Consider the following 18,107-nt stretch of genomic DNA (forward strand, 5'->3'; position numbering starts at 1 on the left):
CCATCCCCTTTATTTTTTAAAAAAAATGTTCTATGTGCTCATAAGCAATTTGCTGTATATCTTGTGGATTCTTAATGATTATTGTTTGTCTGTTTTTATGATACTTGGATCCTTTATATAGTATTTTTGTCATTAAAGCAAAACATATAAATATAAGTTAAAACCTGAAAGAGTAGTCTACAAATTGCAAATGCTTTATTATGATAATAAGACAAAAGTTTGGATAGTCCTATTGCCATAACTGCAAAACTTTAGATAGCTGAGATGTCTACTGTGTTGTCTACAATGAAAGAGATCAAGAAAGAACCAAGGCACAAATATAATCTTTTGTAAAGGCAACTGTTTTTTCATGGTATTATAAAAACAAACATCTACCAAATTCCATTTAATTCAGTGTGATCTGTTACTGGTTGCATTTACGGGTCACTTTCTTTGGGTTTCCACTGGGTAATGAGTGGCTGGGCTCTTTATGTTGGGGGGTGGTGACCTTCGTTTTCTTCTTGTTCGAAGTTATCCAGAGTTATTTGATAGCATTTTACTTGGTGTACCTCATAAGGAGCCATAAAATGTTGCCATTGAATGGAACTTGAAATGTTATTGCTTCAAATTCACAGAAAGTGTGCTTGAATAGCTTTATGCATAGGTTTTCAGCATGGATACGATTGAGGTAATCTTCGCAGTGCTATTATTTATTTTATGTTCAGTAATTTCAATAAAATTAATTTTGGGGGCAAATTGCTTAGTTGATGTGTTATTAAGGACTTGGTAACCGTAATTATTTATATTTTCCTCAGATTTAAACTTTTTATCAGATTATCTCTCAGAGCCCAAAATGTTAAACTGCCTTCTTTAGAAGAATTTGATTAGGACTTTAATTTGAAGTTGGACTGTCATTCTATTATGTTATGGCTAATATCCCATATTTACACCTACAAACAAAGGCTAAGTTGTATAAGTGCTTGAGAAAGTAGTCATTTCAAAATGTTGATAATCTAAATATGTTTTATTGAGGTTTTTTTTTCTCTTTGAAACAAACAGGACAGATTCTCGGGCTGAGATTGAACTAGTGTGCAAAATTGCAAAGGAGTCTGGAGCCTTTGACGCAGTTCCATGTAATCATTGGTCAGTTGGAGGCAAGGGAGCTGTTGAATTAGCCCAGGCTGTCAAGGGAGCAGCAAACCAAGATAATAACTTCCAGTATTTGTATGACCTCAAGGTAAGAACGGTTGGGAATTGAGAGAGGAACTGCAACTGACTCACTAAAAGTTTTAGAAGAGACAAGCACAAAGAACATTTTAATTCTTAATTTTTCCATAAGACAAGTAAAGCGGTAACATAAATTGACTTATAGTGGGCCTTTAGCCAGCGATTGCATAAAGCTATGTCTGTAACTCCCTGGTTAAATGGCTGGCCATCACAACTACCATTGCAGGTGTAAGAAATTCTGACCACACAAGCCACTTTTCACATACAAGCGGTTTGTGGTTCCCACTTTATATTGGACTGTTGATAAGGAAGGGCAGCTTTCTTCTGGTTTGAAAGGGAGAGAGCTTCTTTTTGAGCTTGTGAACCCCAGCTAGAACCAAGAACCTCTTACACAGTGGCAACACCCAAGAGTCCTGAACTAAAAACTGTATCTGGGCTAGAATCTAAGAGCCTCTTTTCCTGTGATTATTACTTTAACCCTTTACATGCAGTAGGCCATAGAATGTATGGCAGTGACACTCACAAGTTACTAATTGCCAGCACCTGTAGCTTTTACATTTTATACTTTATTGTGACTGTTGGATTGTAAGCGGCCTGATAATTCAGCCCATATTTATCGCTTGTAGAGCCATAGCTGGCCTGCAGGCTTTAAGTTGTACTGCCCTGCTCTAGTGGTGCAAAAAAAAGTCCATATAAATAGATTTTGACATATTTATTATGTCTGCGTTTCTCTTTTTGAGGCAGTTTTTCTTATATTAATATCATTGCGAGTGTTCAGTAGATTTTTCTGGAGCAGTTCTATGTAACTGGTCAGAATAGAGATTAGCCCCTACTCTGTATTTTGCACAACTTTTTTTTCTTGTAGCAATTCTTTAAACTGAAGTGGATTTTAAAAATCCTTCACGAGCTGCCACAAAACCACTATACAATCAATCTACAACTCTGTCTCTGTGATTTGTGGCTGAAATTTTACATCTGTCCAAGTTCCTTGGCCACAGGCAATGCATTGTCAATACTTCCTTTCTGATAATAAAGCTACAATTATTATCATTGTTAAAGGTCCGTGCTGTCCTAAAGGAAGAAAATAAGAACAAATAATAAGCTGGATTTGCTCGTGCGGACTTAGAGACTGGAGTTTTCCGTTTAGAGAACTGTGATGTAGATTTTTTTCTATAATTATATTTTAGAGTTGCATAAAGTATCATGTGACCATAAAGGCTGTATCCATACATACTTAGTATTAGCATCAACCACACTAACCTGGCACTCCTTGCTTGTTGTGAGCAGATAAATTGCCTCTTGATGTGGCTACCAACCTCACATAAACTGTCAGTAATTGTTTTGTGGGCTTTATTGCCTTCTGAGGCATTTCAATTTGTACATTTTACATCAAATTGTAGCACAACATACAGCTGCATTTGTTTATTAGTGCTTATACATGTGTGTGCTCTATTTTGATATACAATTATATGTATAAGTTAAGTGGCAAAAATAAATACACTATGGGTACTGTGTATTATGTTGGATGAGGACTGTTTTTAAGGTACTTACAGTTTTTAGGCCATGACTTCCATGTTGGGTAAATGATACACGGGACCTGTTATCCAGAATGCTCTGGGCCTGGGGTTTTCCCGATAATGGATCTTTCCATAATTTGCAAGGGGTACTTTATCTTTATGGTTGAGTTTGTGAGATTTTTTCTAACTCGAATAACCTCACAACTCAAATGCAAAAAAATTCAATTGAATTTAGTCAAGGAAAAAATTTGAAATTTATAGGTTTAAAACCTTGAATACTCGCATTTGAGTTTTTGAGCGCAAACCACAGTAAAAAAAAAACTGAAAATCATAAAGGCAAAATTTTTTTTCTAATAGTTAAAGGGACCTCTGCATTGACTTCTACATGACCTCGAAAGGTTTTAGCTGGGGTATTTTTGGATCTGGGCTTTTAGCAGCTTCAGGGCATAATAAATCTTGAAAAATTTGAGTTTTTTTCCCCCGAATTCAAGTTTTTTAGTTAAGGCTAACCTCAAAAAACTCAAATTTTTCAAGAAAACACAACTTGAAATGAATATGGTCATTCTTCTATATGTTGTGTTGTGTATGGTAAAAAGCTTTATTCCCAACAGCTTCCAAAGTCCAACAGAAATTAATAACATTAACATTGCATAATCAAGAAATCTGATCACGGGAAAAGTTCAGCCTGACACCATAATTTTGTTATTGTTACATGAGACTCTCATTAAGCTCCTAAACTTTGTGTTGCTTTCCCACATAGCAGATGTGAGGTTTCATTTCAGATGATCAATTTGACTTTACCCAATAAACTGACTGTGACCTTGTGCAGCAAATTATGTTAGGTTTTAAAAGATATGTAGTGTTTAAACTTAAGGGGACCAAATTAAATTGTAAATGTAAGAGTTATCTGTGCATATTTTGCCTGTATATTTGCTTGTAATGAGCCAATATTGTTTTGGATTACAATTCAGAACAATTTTGGCTAGCTGGCTTCTACTTGCATCTTCGAAAGGATAGAGAAGGAGCGAACGAGACATCATATCTATAGGCTACTATGGGGCCCAGGAGTTAAGGGAGTCCTCTGAAGATTAGTGGGTTCATGCATTCACATTGTCTCTCCAAACGATAGGTTGGGTTGGAGGAAGCTCACTTTGGCAAGATTGACTCCCATCCCTTTATACTAGAGCAGTCTATCAATTAAAGTAAGTATCTGTCCTTATCTAGCTTTACCCACTCCATTGCTTTTGGGACTTCTCCACCAGCTCCAATTACAGCTCCTCTCCACATGGTGAGGAAGGTGCATTGATCTTACCTGAGCACACCCACTTCTTCATTCCTTAGGGTGGACGCCCTATGGGTTAATAGAAGTAAAATTTGTCCCCTGCCTTTTAATTGCCAGTGGAAGGAGGGGCTACAAACGAATAGAAAGCAGTATTTACTACATTGAAAAAAATAAATGCTATGACTTTTCTTTTATAAAGATACATGCACAGATTTAATTGTGAATTTTGCTTATTACGTCCTTACTACATGCCCATCTGCCCACTGTGAGGTTGACTGCATTCCTATTGAATCACAATTGTTCTGTTCACGTTGATGGGCATATGAATATTAATAGTTTTACTTAGTGTTCACTTTCCAAGCACTTTTTCTGGTTCACTTGTCTTCAGATTGTTTAGCAGAAATAGACTTTTTTTAATTATTTTCAATGTTTTATTTATCACAATTTTTCCACACTTTGTTTTTAATTTATGGTGTTTCAGTCTGGTAGTTTAGTAATCCAATTGCAGATTCTGAAATGTTATAATTTGCTATATTGGCAAACTGAACTGAAAGAATTGTTGTAGTTATAAGGAAAACCATATTTTGCATTGCACATATATGTATGACTTGTCAGTAGCAGAGGATATTCTAACTATGCCTTCACATAAACTGTTTATTTCATTTGTTTTTTAGATTCCCATAGTAGAAAAGATCAGGACCATTGCTCAGCAAGTCTATGGAGCAGCTGACATAGAGCTATCCCCAAAGGCAGAATCCAAGATAGAAGTCTACACTAGACAGGTATGTAAAATTATACCAATTTACTGTTAATTTTTCTGTGTTTTTTTCTTTTTAATTTCCTTTTACTTTTATACAGACATTAAATAAATACAATGATACACTGTGCTACTTATTTATTACTATTACTATCGAATGTTAGAGTTTTTTATACTTCGAATGAATTTACAACTGGAATGGTATCTTATTTAAGAAAGAAAAAACTGGAATGGGAAAAAAACTCGTTTCGAGTTGCGAAACCCAAAAACTCGAATTAATTGAGCTTACCAAAGGAAAAAAACTTAAAATTGCTCGAATTATTCGAGTTTTCGGTCAAAACCCTCCAATATCAAAAACCCTCGGACATCATGCAGGCTATTAACATCTTCAAATGGTTCAAGGGACCTCTACCATTGACTCCTACACAACCTTGACAGGTTTTTAGATCTTGTATTTTCGAATACAAACTATTTCCAAGGTCGGAGTATAATAAATCTCAAAATAAATTTTTTTTTTTTTTTTTAAACTTGAAAAATTTTGTTTTTAACCCGAAAATGTGAGTTTTGAAAAATCAACTCGAAAACTTGAATTTCATGGAAAACACAACTTGCACCTTAATAAATAACCACCTACATGTGTTTTAGCAGAGACTATTATCAGTATTGTCTATGGCAGGGTTTAGGGCATTTCGTAGCCATGACAAGGAGCTGGCACTGCATGTCATAGCCATTATGCTAGAGTTGGTATATAAACATTGATTTATATTATTCCTATAAAACATGGTAGTTGTCTCACACAAAAAAAGAAATTATGGCATAGCCTTGTCTGTATCTCTTCTTAATAGTTAAGTAAATATTCTTAACTCAGGTTTCCAGGCTTAACCCGATTAACTGCACAATATTATTGGGAGAGACAGGAATCTGGATATGCACTCATTGCACTATTTATTTTTGCACGGTTCTTACAGAATTCTTAGTGTACACAAAGATTGACTAAAACAGGCAATAATCTCCATATGGCCAAAGGCAATTTTTCATCTTTGTCTTGGGTGGTCATGTAAGGTTTGTCTAGTATCTCATAGTAAAGAAGGCAAGCAATGAACATTGTGGAATCATCAAGATATTTATTCAGGTGGTCAGATTTTTACAGTATGAGGACAGTTTTGACATCACCGTATAATCATGAGCAGAGACTTGCCCTTGTCTTTTCAGTGGATTAGAAACTCTTATTTCCTTCATTAAGTTGCATCTGCAAACTATGATACTGTGTTGTCTTTTTTAAAAAAAAACTCCATAATCCAAAGTTTTAAAAAATGATTTCTCTGTAGTACCTTGTACTTGATCCAAACTAAGATATTATTAATTATCCTTATTGAAGGCAAAACAAGCCTATTGGGGTTATTTAATGTTTAAAGAATTTCCTAGTAGACTTAAGATATGAAGATCCATTATCTGAAAAACCCTAGGAGCATCCTGGATAACAGCTTCCATACCTGTGTATGTCTAAAACTTTAGTACAGGTATGGGACCTGTTATCCATAATGCTTGGGACCTGGGGTTTTCCAGATAAGGGGTGTGTCCGTAATTTAGGTCTCGATACCTTTAAGTCTACTAAAAAATCATTTAAACATTAATTGAACCCAATAGGTTTGTTTTGCCTCCATTGAGATTTAATTATATCTTAAGTACAAGGTACAGTACTGTTTTATTATTACTGTGAAAAAGGAAATCAAAAATTGTATTATTTTATTAAAATGAAGTCTATTGGAAATTACTTTCTCGTAATCGAGAGCTTTGTGGATAATGAGTTTCCGGATAACTGATCTCATACCTGTACAGGTTCCCTATAACAAGATCCAGTGCTGTTTCAATCAATGTTCCTGTTCCTTAATCAACAATACAGTATTTACATTTTTTGTGTATAAGCTTATTCACTTCGGTATTTTCAAGTGTAGAGGAGAAAAAAAATCTGCAAGGATAGCTGATTCAAATGCAGCAAAGGGTTAACAACATGACCTGTTCAATGTACTTAGATGCTACATTAGATGTTTTAAGGATCAAAGATTGTCAACTGTCTAAATTGGCGAATTGTTTGAATGTGATAGAATCTTCGATTGTAAGCTCCACTGGGGCAGGGACTGATGTGAATGATGTATTATCTCTGAAAAGAGCTACTGAAATGTGTTGGTGCTAGCTCAACAAAATTCTACTTAGTACTAATTATGTAATACAGAGGCATAGCCTCCAAACACATGCATCAGTGTTATATTAAAAGAAATAGTTCGGACAGTCGTTCTGTAATTGACAAACCGGAGATAAGCTTTTTGTATATATTGTATTGAACTCTTGGCTCATATTAAAAAAAATTGTGAAATTGAAAATAAATAACAGTGTTTATACAGCAGTTAGTTGCATCAAAATTCAGGGACAGTTTTTTTTTTTTTTTTTTTTAAAGGATTTGTCAAAACGTTGCTGCATGTCAGGAAGGCTTTTTTTATTTTTTTGCTGATAAAGGTAAACACAGTAAGTTGGGTTAAAAAAAAAACACGTCCATCAAGTTCAACCTTTAAATTCTAATGCCTAACTGCTAGTTAGGAAGAAAAAAAAACATTTGAAACCTTTCCAATTTGCCTCAGAGGGGAAAATTTCCTTCCTGACTCCAGGATAGCAATCGGACTATTCCCTGGATCAACGTGTACTACAAGCCATCTTCCATAACCCTGTATTCCCTCACTTGCTAAAAAGTCATCCAACCCCTTCTTAAAACTATCTAATGTATCAGCCTGTACAACTGATTCCACATCTTCACAGCTCTCATCTGCTCTGTGTCTCTGCAGCCAGTCCATCTCAGTGCCTGTAAGTGTAAGCACAGGATCGGGCACAGGCCAGCAGATATCCTGGCCTTTGTGTACAAAAACCCACGTGGCACTAGTTTTAGTGCTCAGTGTAGTTGTTTCTCAGCACAGCTTAACAGTAGTCCTGAGCACCAATACCCATCCAACTGTTAATTTCTGATGTGAAATGCATGCATTGATTGAGATGGACATTTATTTTAATTCTTCCAAAGCAGAAAATGAATTATATCCAAAACTCCTGATATCTGTTTTATGACATTAAGCTCATCAAAAAACGACTCCATATACCATAAGTCTAATAAAAAACTATGTAAACATTAAATAAACCCAATAGGCTGGTTTTGCTTCCAATAAGGATTGATTTTATCTTAGTTTGGGTCACGTGCAAGGTACTGTTTTATTATTGCAGTGAAAAAGAAATTAAGTTTTTAAAATTTGGATAGAATGGAGTCTATGGCATACTGCCTTTCTGTAATTCGGAGCTTTCTGGGTAATGGGTTTCCGGATAACGAATCCCATACTTGTATTACCATTTTCCTAATTAGCCCAGCAGAGATAAACACACAGATTCAGAATGGCAAATCAACTAAAGTGTGACGCCTCTAATCTCCTTCTCTGACTCCAGGCAGACTGGGTGGCTGCTTTTCCAATAAAAAGCTAAACTTTAAAATATGGACCTGGCCTGGTGCCCTGTGTTTATACAGTATATGGCTTGAGTGCCATATGTGAATTCTTGCCTACCATTTTCCAGTATATCCAACCCAACAAGAGAATAAGACAAAGGAATAAGATGTGGACTGTTGTAATTTGCATGTGAGATGTGGTCAGAAATACTGAAATTTTAATTCATTAAGAGGATTTATTGATATCCTCCGTGAAGATAGCCAGCAAAAAGCACTACACTTTAGCATCCCCTGCAAGTGAGGCTTGAAAGCTGCTTTGTAAGTGTTTGCCTGCTCACATTCTCTTGGTGCAGTGCTTTAAAAAAAAAAAAAAAAATCCCCACAAAATGTAAATCTGAAAATAAATAATTAATGTTAATGAATATGTGAATGGTGATCATGCAGTAGCCAGGAGATTTTGTCTTCTGATGGCTGCACAATACATTTCTTTTCTTTCCAATTTGTTTTTTCCTGTAATATATAATATAATATATAATACCCCTGTGACCGGGGTACATCCCAGTTATTTCACAGTAGTTCTTTTTATTCCAGGGTAACTTAATTTCCATTTGCATATCCTCCTCTGCTTAGTTAGCTTGTCTTTTCTATCATAAATTGCATGTTTTGTATAAATTCTATAAAAGTGTGAGCAATTTTTTTTTTTCAGCCAGCTCAAATGCATACATTCATTAATATAGCAGCAACAGGTGTGGACACAGTTGATAAAATGTACCTGAAAAGTCTAAATTTATTGTTATTTTATATAGTAAAATCTATCATTCTATCTTCTATGCAGAGTTCATCACATAATGTTTTCCATGTTAGGTTTTTTTTTATTTAAATGAAATTTAGTGACTTTTTTTGTTTTGTACAGGGTTTTGGAAAACTTCCGATCTGTATGGCCAAGACTCATCTGTCACTGTCCCACCAGCCAGAGAAAAAAGGAGTGCCGACTGGGTTTATTCTGCCAATTAGTGATGTAAGAGCGAGTATTGGCGCTGGTTTCATATATCCTCTGGTGGGAACGGTATGTTTAATTTCATTCACATTTTTGTTTACTGTTTTAAAAATTTAAATTTATAGAGGGGCAATTGTGAGCATTTTTCCACCCATCCACCCAGGCTATACTGTGCAGGAGGCAAATTACTTGTTTTTTGTGTCATGCCATAGCCCTTAAGCCTATGGCACAGGAGGCATGTTATCTGCTCCTGCCCTCAGAAAATAATAAAGGACGAAATGCACCTTTCACTTTTATTGATCTGTATACTTCTGAATGACAAGTGCCATACTCTTTGTACAACTGAGCTGTGACATGCAGTGTTTTGGCGGTGTGTTTTGACCACTGCCCTTTTCCTCCTGAGGGTAGTGGTGGACAAAATGCCCCATGTGCCATAGCCTGAATACTGAATCCTCCAAAATATTTGGCTAAACCGTAATTTGCTGTTGTGAGGGAAATGAAAAAAATTCCATAAATTTTAGCAAATAAATGCACATTCAGCTGTCCAGAAGTTGCAGGACTTTAAGGATTCAGATTGTTTGGTTGAACATTTAGGATTCATCCTAAACAGCCAAAAAGTGCTGAATATGGTGGATCCCTAATATACACTTATGATGCTCAACAGAATATTATTAAAGGGGCATGTTCACTATTCTAAAAATATATCCACTAAATTGGTTTCATAATTTTTTTCCTAGGCTATATCCAAATCTTCTTGCTTTTTTCCCATTAAGGGGTATTAACCTCGTCTCAGATCATTATGAAATATACAAAAGTCACCCTCCAAAAATAGTTATATATTTAGATGATTAAAACAATAGTGATTACTGAACCTTTTTCTTAAATTATTGCTTTTAATAAGTCTTTTTTTAAAATAATGTTTATTTGTGGTAATTACAAGGCAGTTAAAGCCATCGCACACAATTCAAGAAAAAACCTGTGTAAGTCATACTTAGAATCCTGGGATTCTGTTATTCTTTGATGTAACAATTGCTTTGCTGCAGAGGAAACTACCAGATTTTTCTTGCATCAAATATGAATCCCTTGAGCATCCGCAACCCATTGGAGACCATATGAGTGAACATGTGTTCATACCAATGTAGGAAAATGCACGTTAGTGCCTGCATACCAAACATGTCTGTCAGTATTCATATTGATATAGGTTTGACTCTGTAATGACACAATCACTTTCGGATCATTCAGTTGATCCACTTGTTTATTTTCTTTCTATGAGTCACGGTTTGGCTCCATGCCTAAATCAAAAGCATTTCCACTTGGGAGCTTGAAGTGCCCCTCCTTATTTCCTATACTTTCAAGTAGGTCACTCAAATCCGATTTAAAAAAAAAAAAAAAAAATCCTTTTTAAACCCCTCCTTTGTTTAGCAAATTGTATTGGTTGTATAATAGAGTCAAGCCTTTCTTTTCCTTAAAATGTGGACATCAAACTGATTTTGTAGCATCAGCTTGGGGACCTATGCTGATCACCTGAATCTGGTTTAATGCAGTTCATACAATCAGTCAATGAATGGAAGCTGCAAGGTTTAAACTAGCAGTATGGTCTTTGCTGTACTTACTAGCACCACAACAGCAAGTTGCTTTTGGACTTCCAAGAATCTCATGAACGATAACTATGAACAAAATAAATCTGAATAATGTATGCTTTATTTAATACAGTTGCTAGTGGAATTATAAAGGGCAACCATTTGTATATAAGTAATTGTTTGTAAGCAGGGGTCTCCTAATACAGGTATGGGACCTGTTATACAAAATGCTCGGGACTTGATTTTTCTGTAATTTGGATCTTCATGCCTTAAATATACTAGAAAATTATGTAAACATTAAATAAACCCAAAAGGTTGGTTTTGCTTCCAATAAGAATTAATTATATCTTAGTTTGGATCAAGTGCAATGTACTGTTTTTTTATTACAATGAAAAAGGAAATTATTTTTAAAAAATTGGATTATTTGATTAAAGTAGAGTCTTGGAAGACAACCTTTCCATAATTCAGAGCTTTCTGGATAACAGGTTTCCAGAGAACAGATAAACCCATAGAGAGCACTGACTACCACAAAGACTAATACCATGTATGGACCAAAGCACAAATACAGTCCTGTCCTATCCTGTTTTTCCGATACCCATTGGGTCATTATCCTGACCCAAACCAATGTTCCTTAGTGTGGCTTCCCTGCAGTTACATTGGCTACTTATACAGACTTATCAGGACTGTAGGATGATGCCAATATTAGAAAGTCAGACACATCTCTTAAAGGGGAATTTAATAGAAGCACCAGCACACTGAAATAAGAAAACTTTCTACATACATTTAATTTAAAAGTCTGTACTGTTTGACATAATCACGTTTTTTACTCACTATCCCTCTCTCAGCATCTGTTTCTCTTCATTCTCTCTGCATGCAGGCGTTTGGCGTCATATATTCATGGACTGTTAGATCCTATAAATCTTAAAGGGGGTCTCCTTTTGCCTAGAAGATGCATTAGAGCTCACCAGAAATCCTGACTCTCTACATGCAGGATTTTGTTTGTACTGAGCTCTAATTCATCTGCTAGGAAAGGAAGCCTTTTAAGATACATTGGATCTAACTGTCGACTCTGACACCCAACTCCTTCATGAAGACAGAATGAAAAGAAACAGATGCTGAGAGAGGGAAAGTGAACATATACTTGATTATTTCAGAAACAATGCAGAATTTTTAATGGATTATATTTAGAAAGTTTCTTTCAGTATGCTGAAACTTATATTAAATCTTTATTTTCGCATAAGTTTCCCTTTAAGCATAGATCCATGTCTCATAGTGTCCAAAAAAGGGATTTCCAATCACATGCTTCATTTAATAAAATATAGTGATTCACTTTGTAAACATGGAAATTCCATAGCCTTTATGACCCAATTTCCTGGTTGATGGAAAGATTAACATGTTCAAATCCCCAGCAGGGATGATGCTTGGTTTCCGGAAGAGCTCTTCCCTTGTGTTATCATATGCAGACAGATCACTGCACCACTTCCTAACACTCTTTCATTGGCAAGGGATGGAGAGATTGGCCTTTCTTTGCAAACAATTATCAGAAACAAAGACGGAAGTCATTCCTGACAAGAAGGGTTCCTGGAATTCAGGAAAATATGTCAAAAGGCCTTGATAAGGCTTCTTTGTTCATGTACAAGAAGAATTCATTCATAAAAGATGTATACCATATTAGGTCACTTTCCCTTGCTTCACTGTGCCAAACCCTTGTTTGTATCATGTTAAATACTTTTTTTTTTCTTTTTTGTTAGAAATTACATAAGCAAGAACAGAACATTATGTGAAATTACTGGGGAAAAAAGTTATTGGGGGATATGATAGTAAAACTGAAATTAACATATTGTTGCTGTTAACACATTGTTTCATAAAATTAAACGTTTAGGGTCCCTTTTTTCCCTGAGAGTTTACAATAAAGAGAAATTGTGGAAATAGGGCAGAGCAAAAATAAGCGAGGGAAGCCAATCAAAATATTGTTAATAAGAAATCTGCTAGCTAGTGCTATAGCATGCTTGGCTCCAAAGAATTTGGCTCAACATCTATCTCCCTGTCACTGTATATTGATACCAACCTTCTCCAGTCAATATGCTTTTAAAGTCATGCTAAATATTTACTGTTACCTATCGTGTTTAATAGAAATATAAAGAAAAGAATGCATCACAGTACAAAAATTCATGGTGTAGTTTTGCCTTTTTGCAGGCGTATTTATCATTGTTTTAAAGTATGAGTTTACCCTCACACTCTGGCAAGTGGGCTCTAACGTCGCTCTATGATAAATATAAGACCAATGCATTGGTCAGGATACACTTTACAAGCAAGCAAGGTGACTTGCTTATACTTTAATAAGACTTGGAGCAACTTTCTTTGTATTTATGCTCTCTGTCATAAACATAATTATTGTGCCTAAAAAGATTTGCTTTCTAACTTAATACTGGAGAAACTTTTTCCTTTATTATTTTATTTGTAAATGATTCCTATTAAACAGGAGTCTAGTCGTGTTGGTTTACTCGTATCCTTATCCATTCTTACATATGCTTCAAAAATAATGTAAATATTGCATATAGATTTACAGTTATAGTGGTTTTATAATTGGTTTTTACGGTGGTAATATCGGGAGAATTATCTAGAACTGTCCTTGGGTATATTCTAGTGTTATATAGTCTGGCAACATGGTGTAAATGCACATTTAGGTTCTTTATATAACTTCTGCTGTACATTGCATTTGAACTTGACAGCTTGGCTTTGTATCTTTTAAAGAGAGGTTTCCTTTATTTTATGATCCGCTCTGGTGTGCATGCACAATGGCTGCCTTTTTAGGAGCAATGGCATACGTTTTATCTAAAAATATCTTCCATTACTCAAGAGGTGCATTCAATTAGCACTAGCATGGCCTTTAGCTCAACTCACTGTGACCTCAACCCCGGTGAAATTATTATGGAGCAGTGACATCACTACTTGGCAGGAAGAATTGTGGAAGGGAAGTAGGACTTACATCACTTCAACAATGAATCCGCAAAGAAACCTCCAGTCTTGGATAGAAAATGAGTTTTCTTACCAAGATATGAGTATTTTGCTTGTATTCCCTCTTTTGGCAATTGTCGGCGTTAAACTGAAATATACGGGTCCATTCATAACTTAATGACAAGCCACTTCTAATGTGAAAACTCTGGGCATCAAATCCTATATGAACAGCATATTGCAGAGTTGAATGCGCAAGGAATGTCCAGCTAATTTCTGCCACTTTCTCAAAAATGAATTGAACCCATGTGCCATACACCTTTAAAATATCAATTATGACTCCCCTTATGTACAGAAACCCATTTGAGTGTGTTAAAGTCATAGGCATATAGACTTGCAGTCATATGAAAAAGTTTGGGAACCCATCTGTCTGCATAATTTACTCCAATGTCAACAAAAAATTGTGGTATGTCTTTCATTTCCTAGGAACAGGGGTGTTTTCTGAACAATAGAGAATTCAGTTGTATGCAATTAAATCGAATGTGAAAAACTGGCTGTGCAAAAATTTGGGTACCCTTGTAATTTTGCTAATTTGAATGCATGTAACTGCTCAATACTGATTACTGGCAACACCAGGTTGGATTAGCTTGTTAAGCCTTGAACTTCATAGGCAGGTATGTCCAATCATGAGAAAAGATATTTAAGGTGGCCAATTGCAAGTTGTGCTTCTGTTTGACTCCTCTGAATAGTGACAGCATGGGATCCTCAAAGCAACTCTCAAAAGATCTGAAAACAAAGATTGTTCAGTATCATGGTATAGGGGAAGGCTACATAAAGCTATCACAGAGATTTAAACTGGCAGTTTCAACTGCAAGAAATGTAATCAGGAAATGGAAGGCCAGGCGCAGTTGCTGTAAAATCCAGGTCTGGCAGGCCAAGAAAAATACAGGAGCGGCATATGCAGAGGATTGTGAGAATGGTTACAAACAACCCAAAGATCACCTCCAAAGACCTGCAAGAACATCTTGCTGCAGATGGTGTGTGTCTGTACATCATTCTACAATTCAGCTCAATTTGCACATCTGTATGGCAGGGTGATGCGAAAGAAGACCTTTCTGCACTCACACCACAAACAGAGCCGCTTGTTGTATGCAAAAGCTCATTTAGACACGCCACAGTCATTTTGGAACAAAGTGCTTTGGACTGATGAGACAAAAATGTAGTTATTTGGTCATAACAAAAAGCGCTTTGCATGGCGGAAGAACACTGCATTTCAAAAAAACTACTGTCAAATTTGGTGCAGGTTTCGTCATGCTGTGTGGCTAGTTCAGGGACTTTGGGGCCTTGTTAAAGTTGAGGGTCGGATGAAATCAACCAAATATCAACAAAAGCATTTATGCAGAGGGAGAAGTACAATATTCTGGAATGGCCATCACAGTCCCCCGACTTTAATATCATGGAAAATCTATGGGATGATTTGAAGCACACTGTCCATGCTCGGCAGCCATCAAATTTAACTGAACTGCAGAGATTTTGTATGTACAAAAATACCGCCATCCAGAATCCAAAGGCTATAGGAGGCATATAGGGACTTTTACATTTGCAAAAACTTTTGGGAACTAAGAGGGGTTCCCAAACGTTTTCATATTACTGTATATGAACACCCTTGATTCAAAAGGCAGTATTATGTAAAATGTTTTTACATAATTTTTAGTGCAAAAATAAAAAACAGCCAGGTTTTTTAATGATATTGCACTATTGCATAACATTCAATAAGAAAAGGAGAAGCTCAACACGTGCCTCCTCTGCATCCCCAGCCATACTTACCTGGCACAGTATGAAAAAACGGGTAGCAGCTCAGACTTCAAATAAAATCCAACTTTTATTGAAGTGCCCTTAAAATTACAAAGTTACCAGGCTCAAGCTTGATATGTTTTAGGTGTGCCTGCCTTAACGATAACAGACCCCTTAAACTGACCATGTAGTTAATTATTTCGTACAGTTCGGTCATTTGGACCAAACTATGATTAACAGTCCATGTGTGGTCCCTCCTTTTATATGTAAAAAAACTTTACTGAAGGAGAATTATAGCAATACCTTTCTTGTACTTTCCAAAAATAGTAGTAAAGGAAGAGCAGTAACTTATTAATATATGTCATTTATATGCCTGTTCCAAAAGGAAGGGTTATGAACTTTTATTTTTTAAACCTTTTTTAAACTGTAGGATTTGTTTCATGGCTTTGTCAGAACACCCCTAAAAAGACAAGACCCATCAGATTATCATATACTAATAATATATAATAATATAGTTGTGGTTTAATTCATAGCGTTGAGAATTCTACACTATGCTCTACTAATCTTAATGAGTGGGGATATTATTGTTGGCTTGTTATAAAAGTAGTGCTATTTCAAACTTTAGCTTCAGAGAAAGTGTCACTAGAGCACACAGTATAACTCCATCAAAAATGACAAAACCACTTTCAAATGCATGAAATCTTATTCAAAGATAATGAATGCAATACTCGTTTCTTGTTTTCATTTGACATCAAAGGCAAAGCAATACAAACACTATCTATGAACTTGTAAGGCACACGGGGTGGATATCGGTGTTGAATTGCCAGCACTTTCACTTGTCAGCCCACACTTTTTTGCCTGCCATGTTTATTTATTTTTTGGTTCACTGCATAATACTCCAAAATGTCCCCATGCCACTACGTACAGAATTGCAGCTCACAGCAAAAGACTCACCCAGTTTTTATTAATTCCTATGGGATTTTTAATTGTGTATTTATCAAACGGTGAGGTGAACTGTAACTTGCACCCATTCATAAACACACCTCTAAAAAGCCCATGAATTTATAGAATGAATAGAAAGTGGTTGTTTTTCTGTGGCAAACTCTAATCTTGTATTTTGATAAATCTGCCCCTAAAGGTTCCTCAAGGGAATACCTCATAAGGATTGTTACAAGGTATATATGAAATCTTCATTTAAGGGGTGGCTCACATTTAAATTAACTTTTAATATATTATAGAATGGCTACTTATAAGCAACTTTTTTTTTTATCGTTTTTCAATTATTTGCCGTTTTCGTCTGACCCTTTCCAGCTTTTAAATGGGGGTCACTGACCACATCTAAAAAATGCTCTGTAAGGCTACACATTTATTGTTATTGCTACTTTGTATTCTATTCTATACTTTTATTCTATTGAGGCCCTCTCGTATTCATATTCCAGTCTCTTATTCAAATCAATGCATGGTTGCTGCTGAATAAAAAGCTAAATCACTCAAAAACCATAAAAAATAAAAAAAAGATTAAAACCAATACCAAATTGCCTCAATATTGCTCTCTACATCATTCTAAAAGATAATACAAAAGTGAACAACCCTAACAGTATAGGCTCAATAGCTGTACATTAACCTCTTTATTTTGCACTTTACACCCTACCCTATATATTTAGACACAATACATCATCCTTTTTGCACTTTGCACCCTGCCCTTTTTCACAGATTTTTTTTAAATGGCACTAGAGAATCAGGCAATATCTAAGAAGAATAGATGACTTATGTACAGTTAGGTCCATACATATTTGGACACACACCTTTTTTTTCCCTAATTTTGGTTCTGTACATTACCGCAATGAATTTTTAATGAAACAACTTAGATGCAGTTGAACTGAAGACTTTCAGCTTCAATTCAGTGAGTTGAAAAAAAAGATTGCATAAAAATGTGAGGAACTAAAGCCTGTGCGTGGAACAGCTCATGATCCAAAGCATACCACATCATCTGTAAAACGGGGGAGGCAGTGTGATGGCTTGGGCATTCATGGCTGCGAGTTGCACTGGGACAATAGTGTTTATCGACATGATACAGGACAGCAGCAGGTATTCAGAGACATACTGTCTGCTCAAATCCAGCTAAATGCAATGTCAAATTGATTGGGAGGCATTTCATAATACAGATGGACAATAACCGCAAACATACAGCCAAAGCAACCCAGGAGTATATTAAAGCAAAGAAGTGGAATATACTTGAATGGCCAAGTCAGTCACCTGATCTGAACCCAATTGAGTATGCATTTCACTTGTTGAAGACTAAACTTCGGACAGAAAGGCCCACAAACAAACAGCAACTGAAAGCCGCAGCAGTAAAGGCCTGGCAGAGCATTAAAAAGGAGGAAACCCAGAATCTGGTGATGTCCATGAGTTCAAGGCTTCAGGCTGTCATTGTCAGCAAAGGGTTTTCAACCAAGTAGTCGAAATGGACGTTTTATTTTCAGTTTTTTAATTTGTCCAATTACTTTTGAGCCCCTGAAATGAATTGATTGTGTTAAAAAA

At 35.8% G+C, this 18,107-nt stretch overlaps 1 protein-coding gene across 1 annotated transcript in view; it reads left to right on the forward strand.

The window, feature by feature from the left end:
- The window catches only part of mthfd1l.L (methylenetetrahydrofolate dehydrogenase (NADP+ dependent) 1 like L homeolog), a 121,653-nt gene that overhangs the window by 73,286 nt on the left and 30,260 nt on the right, over positions 1 to 18,107 (forward strand). Inside the window, exons 24-26 of the mRNA XM_018262983.2 lie at positions 1,039 to 1,216; positions 4,680 to 4,787; positions 9,154 to 9,306. Of these exons, the coding sequence (XP_018118472.1) occupies positions 1,039 to 1,216; positions 4,680 to 4,787; positions 9,154 to 9,306 (439 nt within the window). The remainder of the gene's footprint in view (positions 1 to 1,038; positions 1,217 to 4,679; positions 4,788 to 9,153; positions 9,307 to 18,107) is intronic.

This window comes from Xenopus laevis, chromosome 5L (genome assembly GCF_017654675.1).
Source record: "Xenopus laevis strain J_2021 chromosome 5L, Xenopus_laevis_v10.1, whole genome shotgun sequence".
NCBI lineage: Eukaryota > Metazoa > Chordata > Amphibia > Anura > Pipidae > Xenopus > Xenopus laevis.